Raw genomic sequence first — 14256 nt, 5'->3', positions numbered from 1 at the left:
CCTTCGCAGTGACATAAAAAAGCAGTCATAACCAGGAAACTGAGAAAAGACAAGCTGCCAGCCTGAGCCCCAGCCTCCTTGGACCCAGTGAACTCTGGGGATGTGTGAGAGCAGTCTCTCAGCCTCCCCTGCCTTTAAACTAGAGAAAAAGGTCCCAGCCACTGAAAGCCTGAGCATGGCCCAGGCAGTTAGAATCAAGTTGCACATATTCCCAAGCGCTTTGTAAAAAAAAAAAAAAAAAAAAATTAATAATGCCACGGTCTTCCCTATCCTTACAGGGAGAAGCCTGCTCAGAGTGGTTACTAAAAACAGGAACCTGCCCTTCTGCAAGTCCCGCGCGCCTTCCTCCTTTCTAGCAGAGGAAGTGTGTGGCCGGTTTAGCAACTGCTGTTCTTCTTGATAGCCTGGGTCTCTATGTCCGCGGAGGCCTGGCCACCTGCTCACTGTGCCGAAGCAGCAGCAGCTGATGGAGAGACGGTGACGGCGCTCCTGGCAGGCCCGCGGCAGCTACTCCCAGGGGAGACCATGCCCAGCTTTTGAAGGTATCAGAGGGGACATGGCAGGGGCTGGGCAGGGAGAAACCTCAGACTCCTAGACCCACAACTGGCAGAGCATTGACTTTCTGGGGATAGGAAAGCACTCTGTGAGAGATGAGGCCGGGAAACATCTTGAGTGAGGCTGACAGCTACCCCAGTGCCCGGCACATGGTAGCTGCTCAGTGAATATTTGATGCAGCATTACATATGGCAAGACGGGCTGGGGATCTTGGACCAGGGACGCTCCTGCCAGAGAAGCTTTTCTAGTTAAGGAGCGAGAGCCTGGCACATAGCAGGCTTTGTACGAAGGGCAACTCCTGCTTGCTCTCAGGCTTCCTAGCTCTATGCCCTCGGGCAAGACATTTAAACCTCTCCAGGCCTTCATTTTCTCCCCTGTAGAGTGGGAATAAAGGTACACAGTTCAATAGGTACTGGGCAGATGAAATGAGCTAACATATGCAAAGTACCCAGTCCAGTTTCAAACACATAGTAGTTGTTCAATAAATGCTGTCCGCAGGGAGTCATGGCATCTAAAAGGAGCAAGGAGCCCAGGTAGGCTGACCAATCACAATAGTGCTTCCAGGAGTTCGGGTGTGTGGATCTTTGGGAAGATGCCAGTGATAACCCATAGTAATAAGCAACAACAAGCAGAGGAGGAGGTATGTGTATGGTGGCAGGGGTAGGATTAAAGGAAAGGCAAATAGGTGAGGTATATAAATTCTGAAAATATAGAAGGTTAGAATTAGAAGAGATTTTGCAGAGCTAGAATTCCCTAAGGAAGGTGGCATACTCCACATTCTTTTAGGTGCCAACACATCCAGAGAGGCTAATGCCAGGAAAATGACCTGGGCTTTGGCCTCAGAGTGTCCTAAATTGGGGCCATGCATGTATGTGCAAAGGGATGGTGTCTGCCATGCTGAGTGGCTGGGGACAGGCACTCCATGAAGAGTTATTCTCCTGCAGTACTCAGAACAATCCCAGAAGATTATGATTATTATGTGCTTTTGTCAAAGGAGAAAATGAGGCTCAGAGAGGTTGAGTAATTTGGGTAAAGTCACCACAGCTGGTGAGAGGCCCTAAGGGCTCTGAGGGCTGAGGTGGGGGAGGGGAGAGTCTCAGCTACAGCAAGTGCATGAAGGGCAAAAGTGTATACTAAAGCAGTGCTCTTTATTTTCAGAGAAATATGTCCCATAGTCTGCACATTGTCATTCTGTGGTTTGCTAGGAGACCCTGAGCCACAAACCTATAAATCTGGGGAGGTAAGCCCTAATCAAAGTTCTGGCAAAATCTTTTGCAAATGATTTTCTCCCGTTAGAAGAATGTTATTCAAGAGTGTTTAATGTGTCTTGAAAAGTATAAGAAAAATATTAAAAACCTATGACATAGACCGAAATCTATTTAGACTTCTGTGTCTTAAACAGATCTTAGAGTTAGGGCAGCAAGACAGCTTCATGGAAAATCACTAATGTCATCAGCTATACCTGCGTCAACATTCTGGGTCAGCCACCAAGGAGCTATGTGACTCTGAACATGCCCCTTTGCCTCTCTGAGTCTTATTTGCCTCCTCATAAAAAGAAGAACGTGTATGTTTGTAAGAAGTTTAAATTAACTACCATATATAGGAGATGCTGAATCCTCAGCAGCAGCTGGTTGATAGCATTCCTAACCCAGACAAGTTGAGGACATCAGGTTCCCGGGGCATCCCTAGGTAACAGATGGGTAACGGGCAGCGTTACACACAGCAAACTGAATCATACAGCTGTGGAGCTGGACGCTCCCTGATTTTTCTGAATGCTTATTTCTGCTTGTTTCTCCATGTGATGTAACTGTAACAGACACGGGTAGGTTTGGATTGCAGCAAATGGAAATCATTTTCCTAAAACAGAAAAAAAAAAAAATTCCCCTACTCTTGAGTTTTGGGAGCTGGCAATATCTTTCCAAGGGGAGGGTGTCTTTTTAAAGACTTAGTAAGTCTCCATTGTGGTAAACCCTAGTCAGCTTCGTGTACTCATAGATGGTGCTGGGTTTTTTTTCAGTTTTCATTTGACATTCAGCAAGAATTTATTTCCCCCAGCTCTGACAGAGGCTAGAACTTAAAATTCTCATTCAGGCTTTCCAGCATGTCAGGCCAGACCATTTGGTTCTTGTCAGCACGCTGAGCGAGGGACCTGTGAGTACATCTATCCATTCCTCCATCCCTCCCTTTCCTTAATAAATATGCATTGAGGCCATACCATGTGACTGACTTCCTCCCTCTCAGCTCCCCAGGCGTTCTGAAGGAAATAAGTACCCTGGGTCCAAACCACTTCCTCCCATCTGAGAACCACCAAGGGAGGGGGCTTATTTCATTATGGTAACTGAGCTACAGACAGAAACCCTGGGGCCTCGAAGGTTCAGCGGCTCACTTCTGTTGTCAAACGGCCTTGCAAAGTCATACTTTCCTCCATGGCACCGTCCAGACAGCAGGGACCATGGCTGGAGGCCTTGGGGTGTGGCAGGCGGGGCCGGTGCAAGAGCATCAGAAGAAAGTGGGAAAAGCACAGCCCGGCCACCCCCTGGGCTGTGCCAGGCACTTTACAGACAATACCTTCAGGAACTTAACCAAATGAAGTGAACGCTTAACTATGTGCCAGGCACCTGCTTGGTAACTTTTTTTTTTTCATTGAGCAATATACTAGACAGGCACCGTGTTCTCAGGAAGTTTACAGCTGGGGTGGGGTGGGTAAGACACACATAAAGAAACAAATGGGTTATGGTGTGTGTTGTGAAGGAAAGAGGCAGGGCCCAGGACACAGAGCAGGGGGACCCGTTTGCTAGTGAAGCTCGTTCAGTGTAATTCTCACATTACCCTGGGCAGTAGCCATGCCCTTTCCCCATCTGCAGACTGGCCAGCTAACGGCCCCCCACCCCCAGCCAAGGCCTCCAAGTCACAGGGACAATCGCTTATTTCTTACACCCTCTGAATGCAAACTCCCAGCGCTGGGAGTGTCAGACTCACTTCTTGATCTAGGCTCTATCAATACACCTCTGGGTCCATCTGTGGAATACCTATGATGTACATGACCCTCTAGCATGCCATAATCTTCCATTAAAAAGGATGGGTTCAGCTTTATACAAGCCTCCATCCATTCCCTGATGCCTAGGAGTACAAGTTAAGACTCTCTCTCTGGAACCAGATGACTGGATTCAAGTCCTGCCTCCACCTCTTACCAACTGGGGGACCTCCAACAGGTTCTAGAAATGCCCTGGCTTTGGTTTCCCCAGTTATACAAAAGACATAATGATAGTGATCTGTCCTATGTAGAACCGTTGTGGGGGTCAAAAGGAGAGTACATCTAATACACTTCTTCAACGCATATTAAGCGCCTGTTTTTCTCCTGTTGCTGTATACTCAGCCTCATTGGGAGCTGGCATGGATCTGTGATGAATACAGGATCCCTCCATCTGGTCTACCTACTATTTACAGGGGAGCAAACTGAGACCCAAAGAAGGAAAGTGGCTTGCCCCAAGTCTCTGAGAGGTTAGCGGGCCCACTGTGGGTTCTAAAGATATAGTGTATGAGAAGTAAAAATTAAGAAAAATTATGGGGAGAAATGGGTTAATTCTCCTTCTTCCCAGGGCTGGAGTCACCCATTCAAATGATTTTATGACCCGAAGTTGACAGCTTACCCTCAGTGCCTCCAGGCTCAGAGCAAGAGGGGCAGGGCTGTGAGGGAAGAGCCAGGCAGCTGGCTCTTTAGCCGGCCACTATCCATGAGCAGTAGTGGCTTCACGGTGATCAGAAGCAAGGGGACTGAGGGCCTAGGCAGGGAATATGCAGATTCCCAGGCCCATGTGCCTTCTCTGGCTTCCCCAGGAATGCTAGCTTTCAGAGCCTTTGTTAAAAGATTTAAAACGTTACTGTGCTGGGATGAGGGTAGTGGAAGGAATCAGGGTCGGTAGTAAAAAGAATCAAGGTTTGAAAGCTGGCCCTACCAGCGAATGAACTGTGTGACCCTGAGCAAGTTACTCGACCTCTCTGAGACTCCGTTTCCTCGTCTACAAAATGGCAGGCTCTTTGGGGGATCAGATGAGCCAGTGTAGTTCAAATACTTAATTTAGACCTTCCACATGGTGGATGCTCATCGAGATTAGGGTCTCTTCTCCCTTGAAAACCATGGGGATGCCTTCAGGCATCTGTTCCAAATAAGGATAACTGTCAGAAGAAAGTCTTCTCTTGCACTGGTGCCTGGAACCATGCATACTGGCTTGTGAGGGCCCATTGTACACATCTCTTCCTAACTCCACATTTGGTGATGTCACATTGCAAGCTTGAAATCAGCCACGGTGGGAATATTTACACCACAGAAGTGAGCAAACACTACAACACTACCCCATCACTGTTACAATTTACCAGGACGCCACCAATCTACTCTCTCTCTCCCGGGCACGTTGTTTTTCCATTTACCACCTATCCCATTTCGTTTCCCTCGTGGGATAACTTCTGTGTTCCGGCCATGAGCAAAAGCAGATCTGACCACTGTCTTTACTGACAGCCATTCCTTGAAAAATCACACAGATAACTGTTACAGTTATAATTCACTTAAAGGGCAATGCAGGGTTCCTGAGGAGGAGGTTTCACCCCTGGCAGCATATGCAAACATCCTGGGGTCTTTGTAGAAAGACCAGTGCCCAAGCCCCTAGCAGAACCATCTGAGCACCCCGGTATAGGACCCCCATGTCTGTGTTGTGATGAGTGATCCACAGTGAGGGGCGAGGGCGCTAGAGCAGATGGCTCAGCATATGCAAAGGATGTTATTAGCAAGCTATCGAGTTCCATCTCGCTCGATAAGGTTATGAGCCACGTGGTTGATTCATGTCTGTGAATAAAAAGCAAAACTAAGTCTTGCTGCGAAATGTGATATAGGAAACAAGTCACTAACTTTACGTCCCTGGGCCCACGCATCCAGGCGAATTTTCACGTCTGCACACAAATCTGCCTCAACCTCCTCCTTCTAGTGAAAACTGTGTTTCCCAAGTATTCAGATTTGGAAGGAAAAGAAAAAGCCTATTCATATATATTGTTTTCCTACTCTGTGTAGTTGTGTATCTGTGTCATCTGATATCAAAATAATTGTCTTTACCACTGTTTTTTTTGCTGCCAATGTTTGTGATGTCAGTTCATGGGTTATATATATTTACACCAGCCTCTGTGTATACAAAGCTGATCTAGAAGAGAAACAAATGGGGGGGGGGCTTTCTTCTTTTTACTCAATGAAATATTAAAGCCAAATCAAGATAGACTTTCGGCCTATCTCACCATGTGGGACACCACATCATACAGATGGCCACCAGGTCTGGGCCCGAGGCCCTTGCTTGCATGTGGCACATTCACTGTCAGCACGGGGCGGGGAGCACACAGACCCCACGGTGTGCCCGTCCTGTAATGCCTCCTCTCCCTAATCCTTGCTTGTGAAACCCCAGCAAGGCCGATGTGGCTATGTCCACATTTTAAATGAAAACAAACAAACAAACAATGGAAAGAGGCTTAGTGAGGTAGAAAGGGGTGAGACTGAAATTTGCTTCAGCACCAACTGGCCCCAAATCTGGCTTCTTCCCCTGCCATCCTAAAATGAACATAAAATGTTTTGTAGGATGCATCCATCCTAGTCTTAGGGTAAAGCTGAGTCTCCGTTAGCCTGAGAGTATACGAGATTCCTTTCCCAGCACACAGGGGCAGAAGGTGCCAGAACACAGGCTCGTGGACACGGGGGTCAGGCAGAACGGTGGACAGAGAGCTGGATAGGGAGTCACGGCCCTTGCCCGAGCTTCCTGAGTGACCTTGAGCACGTTGCTTGCCCTCTCTGAGCCTTTTCGTTGTAATAGGAAGGCATTGAACTGCTATTTTTTAAATTGGTGCTTTATGATATCCTGGGATTGGGCTCTCCCATCAGGAAGAGTAGAAGGGCAAGAGTGCCGAAGCCCGAGTCCCCAACCAGGAGCTTGTTTCTATCGATTTTACATATTAAGCTTCTGGGGAAACTCTTAAAACAGTTTTCAACCAACAGGTTTGGAATATCCTGGGTGAGAGGATACAAAAGGTCTCCTCCAAATGGCAATTTAAAGCCTCTGATCTTGAGTCAGGCAGCAGGAGGGAGTGGGAGCATGCAGGCATTTTCGGAGCTGGCTGCGGGCCCTGGCCAGAGCCTTAGGAGCCATGCAGGAAAGGAGAACGAGGTGGGGTTGGGTGGCTGGGGGGCGGGCAGGCTGAGGCTGCACCTGCCCGGAGAGGAGAGCAGGGAACAATGTGGGTCACAGGGCAGGTGTGCCTACTGCGTGAGGTCAGGATGTGGTGGGGTGCCCCCCGGAAATCCTGCGAGATCCTTGGCAGGGCAACCAGCCCACACTGAGCTCCCGTTCCAGTTCTTCTTGTTCCTGCTGCATAGCATCAAACCACAGGCAGTACCGAGCAAGTCCCAAGTCAACTGGGCGGGTACCCGGCACCAGTCACAGTCAACGGTAATTGAGGCCAAAGGGCCATGCATGAGCCATCATCCATCCCAACCCTTTTCCCACCACATTTGAGAGTGCTGAGATTCCCAGGAAGGCAAAGAGACTTGCTCAAGCTTGCAGAGTAATTAGCTGGGCCACCCAATAGCACCAAGAGATCCAGCTTGGGGAAGTTTTTTAGCTATTTGATTTTACCAAACCTATCCCTGCTTCAGATATGACCTGTAATTCAATCCTTAAAACAACTCCGCAGGGCATGTATTCATATCCCAAATGTGTGGATTTAAAAATCGAGGCTCAGAGAAGTGCAGTAACTTGCCAAAGGACACACAGCCAGGAGGTTGGGAACTGGAATCTGAACTCAGGCTTGCCTGACTTAAAAACCCTTTCAAGGCTTCCTTATTCTGTCCAAGTTTTGCTTCGGGTTGTAAAAGCAATTCCTGCATGTGGGAGAACATCTGGAGATTTTAGAAGGGTGTAAATAAGAAATCGGTCCATTTACCTTATAAAATCACTACCCAGAGAGAGCCCTTGGAAATATCTTGGAAATAATTTCCTTTCATATTTTTCTATACATATTTGCATATGCATGTTAATTTTTTACAAAACTGGGATAGTATAAGCTAGTTTTTCTTGTTTCTTTCTCTCCTCCACCCCCCCGTAGCAGTATCAGTTCTTTCACGCTGTGAAAGGGTGGAAAACACTCCACGTGATTCACTCCGGCTCTTTTGACCCCAGCAAGCCACCTAAGAGCTGAGGCCTGAGTACACCCTCCCTGCCTCTCTCTCTTCTGTCCCTTCTGCTCCCCTCCAGCCAGATCCCCAGACATGGATTCCAAACATTGCCATCTGACCTCCCAGAGGCCCTTCCAGACCTCCCTGTCCTTTGTATTAAGGTCTCCCCCAAAAAGTTTATGGTCCCAGAAATTTACTTCGAGAACTTTAAAAAAAATCATTTCTCTGTGACCCAGAGGGGCAGGAAAGCAAGGCAGCATCTCATGGAGGTGGCGAGCATGGCTACTTTGGAGCCCAGGCTCTCCTCTTACCAGTTACATAATCTTGGAGAAGTTACAGAATTTGTCCCACCTCTGAAAGGGGGTTGTTGTGAGCGACAAGGGAGGACGCACCGGGCATGGAGGAAGAGCTGCTCAGCCACGGTGGGTGGGGGGGGCCTCCGGGGACTACTGCCACCCCTGGGGTCCGGGCAGGGTGGATGGGGAGGTTCCTCACTGGGGGCATCACGCTTCCACACCTTAGAAGCCGGTCACGTGAGTGGACGTACAGCCACTCTTTGTGGGGGAACTCTCTAAGGCCAAAGGGAAGGCTGCATCCCTAAATAGATTTTTATATTAATTAAACCTTGTCATCAAGGTTTTCCAACTCTTCCTGGTTTTATTACAAAGTCCAGACCTGTCTTTCTTCGGCTGGGCTTCCTCGACTCTCCACCTTCAGCACGCTATGTAGGGGTTCAGGCTACTTGCCCTTCCGACAGAGAGGCCCGGATATTAGAAGCCCAAAGTGGATAAAGTACACAGAATGGTCCCGGGATACCATCCGGGAATGGAAGGTTCTCAGAAGCCTGCCCCCTCTATTTATAAGATAATGCAGAACACGCAATGGAAGGATCCCTAATCTGGTCACAGAGAAAGCTAACCAGAGACAGGTTGCTGGCAGGCACCTCCCACATCCCAAGTGGTAACTCCCTGCGTCCGTGGGGCCTCTCTGTACCGTGCATCCCCACTGCCCAGAGGTCCTGGGTGATCTTCCCTCCTCCCTGGAGACAGGCAGTGGCACGGCCCCCTGGGAGAGGACAAAGGACATCGGTGCTGAAGTCAGGAGAGGTAGGTGTGCATCCTGCGGCCCTGCCCCGCACCGTTGCAGCTCTCCGAGTGTGGACAGGTGAGCTCAGCAGCTGACCTCCACCCCGAGAAGGTGGAGGAGGAAGCTGGCCTCCCAGGGAGGCTGGGCGGGTTAAAGGCAATTGCCCACCAGAAGGTGGAGCACACAGGAACAGCCTTCCCTTGACCCTGAAGAATATGAAGTCAGGGTTTGGATTCTGTAATGGGACTTGATAAGAGAACTGATGATGGTTCTTCTAATAATTGTCTTCAGAAACTCACCGACCCTTGATTCCTAGAATTAAAAGGGGCAAAGTGGCTTTGTCTTTGGACACCATCTTTTTCACTCTCATTTTTCAGAAGAGTCAACTGAGGCCCAAGTTCATGCCAAGAAAACAGACTAGGGGGAGGCTAAGAGGCAAACATGAGCTCTGATCCTGGACATCACAAAGGCAAGCGAGGAAGAAACCAAATGTTCAGAGCTAATGTTAATTAACTCATTTCTCTTTTGCCCTTTCTTTATTGTTCCTAGAAGCAATTATGTGTCTCCTACCCTCTCTCCCACCTCCAGCCCCTGCATAAAACTGTCACAGATTAAATCAGATTGCTCAGCCATTTCATTAGGGAGAATCTGGCTCTCCGTCTCTGGGGGCATTTTTACTCTGTTCAAATGAAAGCCTCTCGCAGAGAAGTTAACTCCTTCCTGGAGAACACGGGAAGCCAGCGAGCAGACCACTCAGGGCTGTTGAGACCTTTCTCCGAACAGCACGGGGTGTGGTGGCCTGGCGGCCTGGCGCGTGCATGCCGACCCGAGACCGAAGAGACCAGAGTGCGAGAAACAGGGCTGAGGGAGTGTGTCAGACCTTTGGGACCTACCCGACCTTTCGCATGTCGCCACCCTGGGTATGTTTCTTTTCTTGGAAGGACCTCAGTTTTCCTGCCTGAGAAACGCAAGCCTCGAGCCTTTCTTTTTCCTGTCCCCGATTCCACGAGTGCCCCCAATCCCACACGCGTTCTTGAGAAGAACTGCAAAGTTGTCGGGAGGGAGTGAAGTCGGAATTCACTTTGATAGATAACCAAGTCTTTTCTTCCCCGTGACTTGACTGCAGCTGTGGTTGAAGGAAGGAGAGAGCAGGACGTGAAGGCTGCAGGCTGCAGGCTGCAGGCTGCAGGCTGTTGCCCAGAAGGGGCTCCGAGTGAGAAGCTGGAGAGGAGGGCTGGGCCGGGGGCATGTCTGCGGGCTGGGAGCTGACACCCAACATGGGGCCGGGGTCAAGGCACAGTCCCTGGTGTTTAACGGATGCTCGGTGCAAGTGTTAGGCCGCAGGGAAGAGCACGGCACCGCTGGGGTGCGCTGTGGTGTGGGGGCACGTGAGGCAGGACGAGGGACGAGGCCAGCATGCGTGCTTCAGAGTTATCCCCAGACGGGAGACCTCCAACACCTCTCCCCAGCCCGTCCTGAGAGCTCTCTCCGGGCCTTGGTAATGACAGTCAGGGAAGCTGATGGTCTGGGGTGACTGGCGGGCTCCAGGAAAGCACGGGGAGCAGGAGAGAGCGGCAGAGGCCTCTGTGGGACATCTCTGCATAGCACACAGGGGCGCAGCTCCGTGGGGGAGAGCCATCTCCTCAGAGTCAGAGGCGACTTTCTTTGCTCCTTCCCCGGACATGTGTAAGGTGGGGCCTCAGAGGTGGCCCGAGGTCCCCGTCGGGTGGGTGGGACCACAGGGGCCGGCCTTTCTCCAGGTGCTGGCTCAGGGCCCAGGACCCAGCTGCAGGGAGTGAGGCTCCCAGCCACTCCACTGGCATGGTCTTTTGAGCACTTTTTAGGAGCACGTTCTCTTGAGTGCCTACACCAGCCGAGGAGCTGGGGGAAAGGACAACTTGTCTCTGCCTCCTAGAGCCAGGGTGATGCTGTTAAAACCTGCCTGGCTTGCAGGAAGGGTCCTGCCAAGGTCAAAGGTGTCCCTTTGGCTGTATGGGGTCAGGGGAGGGGTGGTAAGAAGGGGAAAGGAGGGACTTACACCCCGAGGGGCCGCACCCTAGAACTATCTCTGTTGTTTTCAGTCAACAGGATCAGAAGATGGGGTTCTTAACTTTGAATGTGGGATCCATTCCGGCCACACTTTCTTGGTGCATTTTAGGCTTAGAGTTCTTGCAAGTTTATAATTATCTTAGGAAGAACACAATTATAAGTGAACTATTTGAGTTACGACTGATGAACTATTCATGTAAATATTTAAAATATATTAACTTTCAAGCAAAACTCATTTTGGTTTTTCTTGTTTTCTAGTACACTAAATATCCCACCTGCCCACCTCCTCCTCAGTAAATTAGGAAGTGATACAGACTTCCCTCAATCTCTGGAAATCCTTGCCGAGAGCACAGATCTTTCCAGAATGTGAATATGCAGTGCATAGAGGAAGGATTTAAGACCAGGGCGGGGGTTGGGTTGACAGACTTCTGGACCCTTTCAAGCTACTCAGTTCTCCACCCTAAACTGCAGACAAAGAAAGGGGTGGAGTGTAAGTTTGCAGTTGGGCAGCCCCAGCTGGGGGACCCTGCCCTTCCATTCTCCTCCTAACCCCCACGAGACAAGAAGGGCTCTGACTATGGGTAGGGCCTTCTTCTCTGTGCCTCAAGGATCCCAAGAAGACACATTTTCTGTGATTGCCCTAAGCTCCCTTCTAAAACGCTTGTACGAGGGCCCAGAATTTGAATGTTTATCATTATGGACAATCTGAAAATACACTATAAATTGCTATCATTAACATGGATTTTAGGATTTTAGGCCAGGGCGCCTGGGTGGCTCAGATGGTTAAGCGTCTGCCTTCGGCTCAGGTCATGATCCCAGGGTCCTGGGATCAAGTCCCGCATCGGGCTCCCTGCTCCCTGGGAGCCTGCTTCTCCCTCTGCCTCTCTCTCTCTCTCTCTCTCTCCCCCCCTTTCTCTCTCCCTCTGTCTCTCATGAATAAATAAATAAAATCTTTAAAAAAAAAAAAAAAAGGATTTTAGGCCAGGCCACGTTCTCAGGGCTTCTTGTGCTTTATCTGTTAATTTTGCAGCCACGACTGAATGTTGTTTCATTATCATTCCCTGCAACAGGCAGGCAGAGGTCCATCACTTGCCCAAGGTCACCACGCTTGGATGCACAGAGCCAGAATGTGAACCAATATGGAACTGGAGGCTCCGCAGTTCAAATCCATGCTGTGTGACCTTAGACAAGACCTTACCCTCCTGGGGACCCGGTTGCCTTCACTGAGAAATGGGGTGAGGGATGCAGGGACTTGACAATTATCAGAAGTCACAGCAGATGTGCGAATGGGGCACGCTGCAAGCATGCAGCGTTGGTATGGAGTTTCCCTTCTTCACCGTGGGTTAGAGCATGAGGAGAAACGAACGCAGGAGAAAGTTGGGGCAGAAAGTACCCTTTGCTCACCCCCCCTCTGGTTGTCAAGCTGGTACCTCCTTGGGTGTCAGCTGCTCCCAATTCCCCATGCATGGGGGTTGGGACGGGGTCCTGAGTGGGGGAGGGAGGGGCTGCGGCCCCCCTGAAACGCCCCTCACGTTGCACACAAGGCACCGCTGGTTGCTTTCCGCCAGCCAGGGCTCGGAGTAATGGAAACTTCTGCCACCAACAGCATTTGCTCACAACTTCCCTCTCTGTGGTTTTCTCTGTCATTCCCTTGATAAAAGACCTGGGGCTGAGCAAATGTAACCAACATTCACGGATCTCAACTTCACATGAAAACACCCGCCCCTCAAGAAGTGAGCTGCTGAGAAGTGATGCACCATGTACTCTAAACTAGGTCATTCCTCACCCAGAGGGCTTGGTGCGTGGCTGACTTGCTGTGTGTATCCCCTGTGCCGTAGGCTTCGAGCATCTTCGACAGCCCAGGGAGACAGAGCGATGGGAAACAGTATGCGATCCAGCCCAGCCCCTCCCGAGAGGCCTGTGCCCAGCCCAGATGGTAAGTCTGGCTTCTTGGCTCTTGGGTGTGATGCTGAACTCCATCGTTCGAGAGCTGGGGCCAAGACCGAGCGACCGGGGCTGCTGACAATTGGTGAAGCAGGGCACGGGGTGCAGAGGCACTCATGGTAGCTGCCTCTCTCAACTTGCTCATGGTTAGCATTTCAAAAGATTGAGCAGGGATGCCGTGAGTGGCTGCTGGGCGGCTGGCTTGTGTGGTGGACCTTTGAGAACAGCTCGTTCCACCTTTATTTGACAGGTGGGGAAACTGAGGCTCACTAAGGAAATGTGAACCGCTACGGGAAGAGTCAGATTTCCAACGCAGGCCAGTCTGATTCTGAAAGCTAGGCTCTTGCTTACCACACCCTGCCAGCCAGCCGTGATATAATATTATCGTGAGTTTAATATTATCACAGCTCTGCAGAAGCTTTTGCCGTGCAACCTGATGAAGCTAGACACTAGCTCGAGGAAATCTTCCTGAAATGAAAGGAATCCTGGGTCCCCTTGGTGGGATCACAGGGCTAGCCATCCTAGGGGGAGGGCACGAGGCCATGGGTTGTGCAGTGATGACAGAAGTCAGCTTCCCGCGGCGCTGCTGGGTAGAGGCGGATTCCCGAAGCTGAGGAGCCCTTCAGAGACTGGCCAGAGAGCCCTAAGAGGACATCAGCAAGCAGAGGGCAAAGGCTGAGAGTAAAGCCCCTTTTGCTCTGGGTGGGGTGGTGGCAGCGCACTCTGTGGGTCCTCGAGGGGCTTGGGAAGGGGATGGTCAGGAGATCCATCAGGGTCCCCAGGGTGAGTCCCCTTGGGACATTTCCACCTCCTATCTGATGTCACAGTGCTGGTGCTCAGTCTCCCTCTGCTAATGCCCCGCGTTCCCCGCACACCCCGCAGCCCTGCACCCTGCAAAGTTCCCATGCACAGATGGCCACCATCCTGCCTGCTGAGAGTCCGCCGTGCCAGGCGCCTGTCTCTACTGCTCATTCCACAACTTCTGTGGCCCCTTCAGCAAGGAGGCGCCTTCTCATTGCTTCCAGAATGGAGACACCAAGTTATACATGGTCTCATGATCCCTCGGATGCTCCCAAGGGAGCAAGCAGAGACCCCGCCACCCACTTGGGTCCCCAGGCAGGGCAACTCTAGTGGCTGTCTGTTCCAACGCCCCTCCTTAAGCCTAAGCGGGGAAAGATGAAAAGAACCTTCTCCGGGACAAAGGGGATGGAACCATGTGATGAGGTGGGGCAGCCGGGCGCTCTGGGCCCCTCTGCCTCCCGTGCAAACCTCAGAATCGGGTACCGGCCGGGCCTCCTGCTGCCGCCAGGAGAGAGCCTGGGCCCTTCTCCCACCTTCTCCAAATCAACGCAAATCACAGCTTCCCCTTCTGGTCATGGCTGCTTGTGGAAAACGCCCAGGGCCCACCCCAGCTCGGG

The 14256-nt window shown here is 50.8% G+C and overlaps 2 protein-coding genes across 4 annotated transcripts in view; one reads left to right on the top strand and one right to left on the bottom strand.

Moving 5' to 3' along the window:
- Positions 1–14256, bottom strand: part of TG (thyroglobulin) — a 256066-nt gene that overhangs the window by 55759 nt on the left and 186051 nt on the right. The gene's annotated exons all lie outside the window — the stretch shown is intronic.
- Positions 345–14256, top strand: part of SLA (Src like adaptor) — a 33892-nt gene continuing 19980 nt past the window's right edge. The window contains exons 1-2 of one of the 3 annotated variants that reach the window (XM_025871157.2): positions 345–542; positions 12733–12830. In XM_025871157.2, coding sequence (XP_025726942.1) covers positions 12770–12830 — 61 coding nt within the window. In that variant the 5' untranslated portion in view covers positions 345–542; positions 12733–12769. Of the gene's footprint in view, positions 543–12574; positions 12831–14256 lie in introns of those variants that run through there. The other 2 variants (XM_025871156.1, XM_025871155.2) reach the window with 2 other exon arrangements.

This window comes from Callorhinus ursinus, unplaced genomic scaffold, assembly GCF_003265705.2.
Source record: "Callorhinus ursinus isolate GAN/ISIS: 27379988/994484 unplaced genomic scaffold, GSC_fseal_2.0 scaffold5, whole genome shotgun sequence".
Classification (NCBI taxonomy): domain Eukaryota; kingdom Metazoa; phylum Chordata; class Mammalia; order Carnivora; family Otariidae; genus Callorhinus; species Callorhinus ursinus.
Note: the sequence above shows the minus strand (reverse complement) of the source record. Positions and strands in the feature narration are given on the sequence as shown.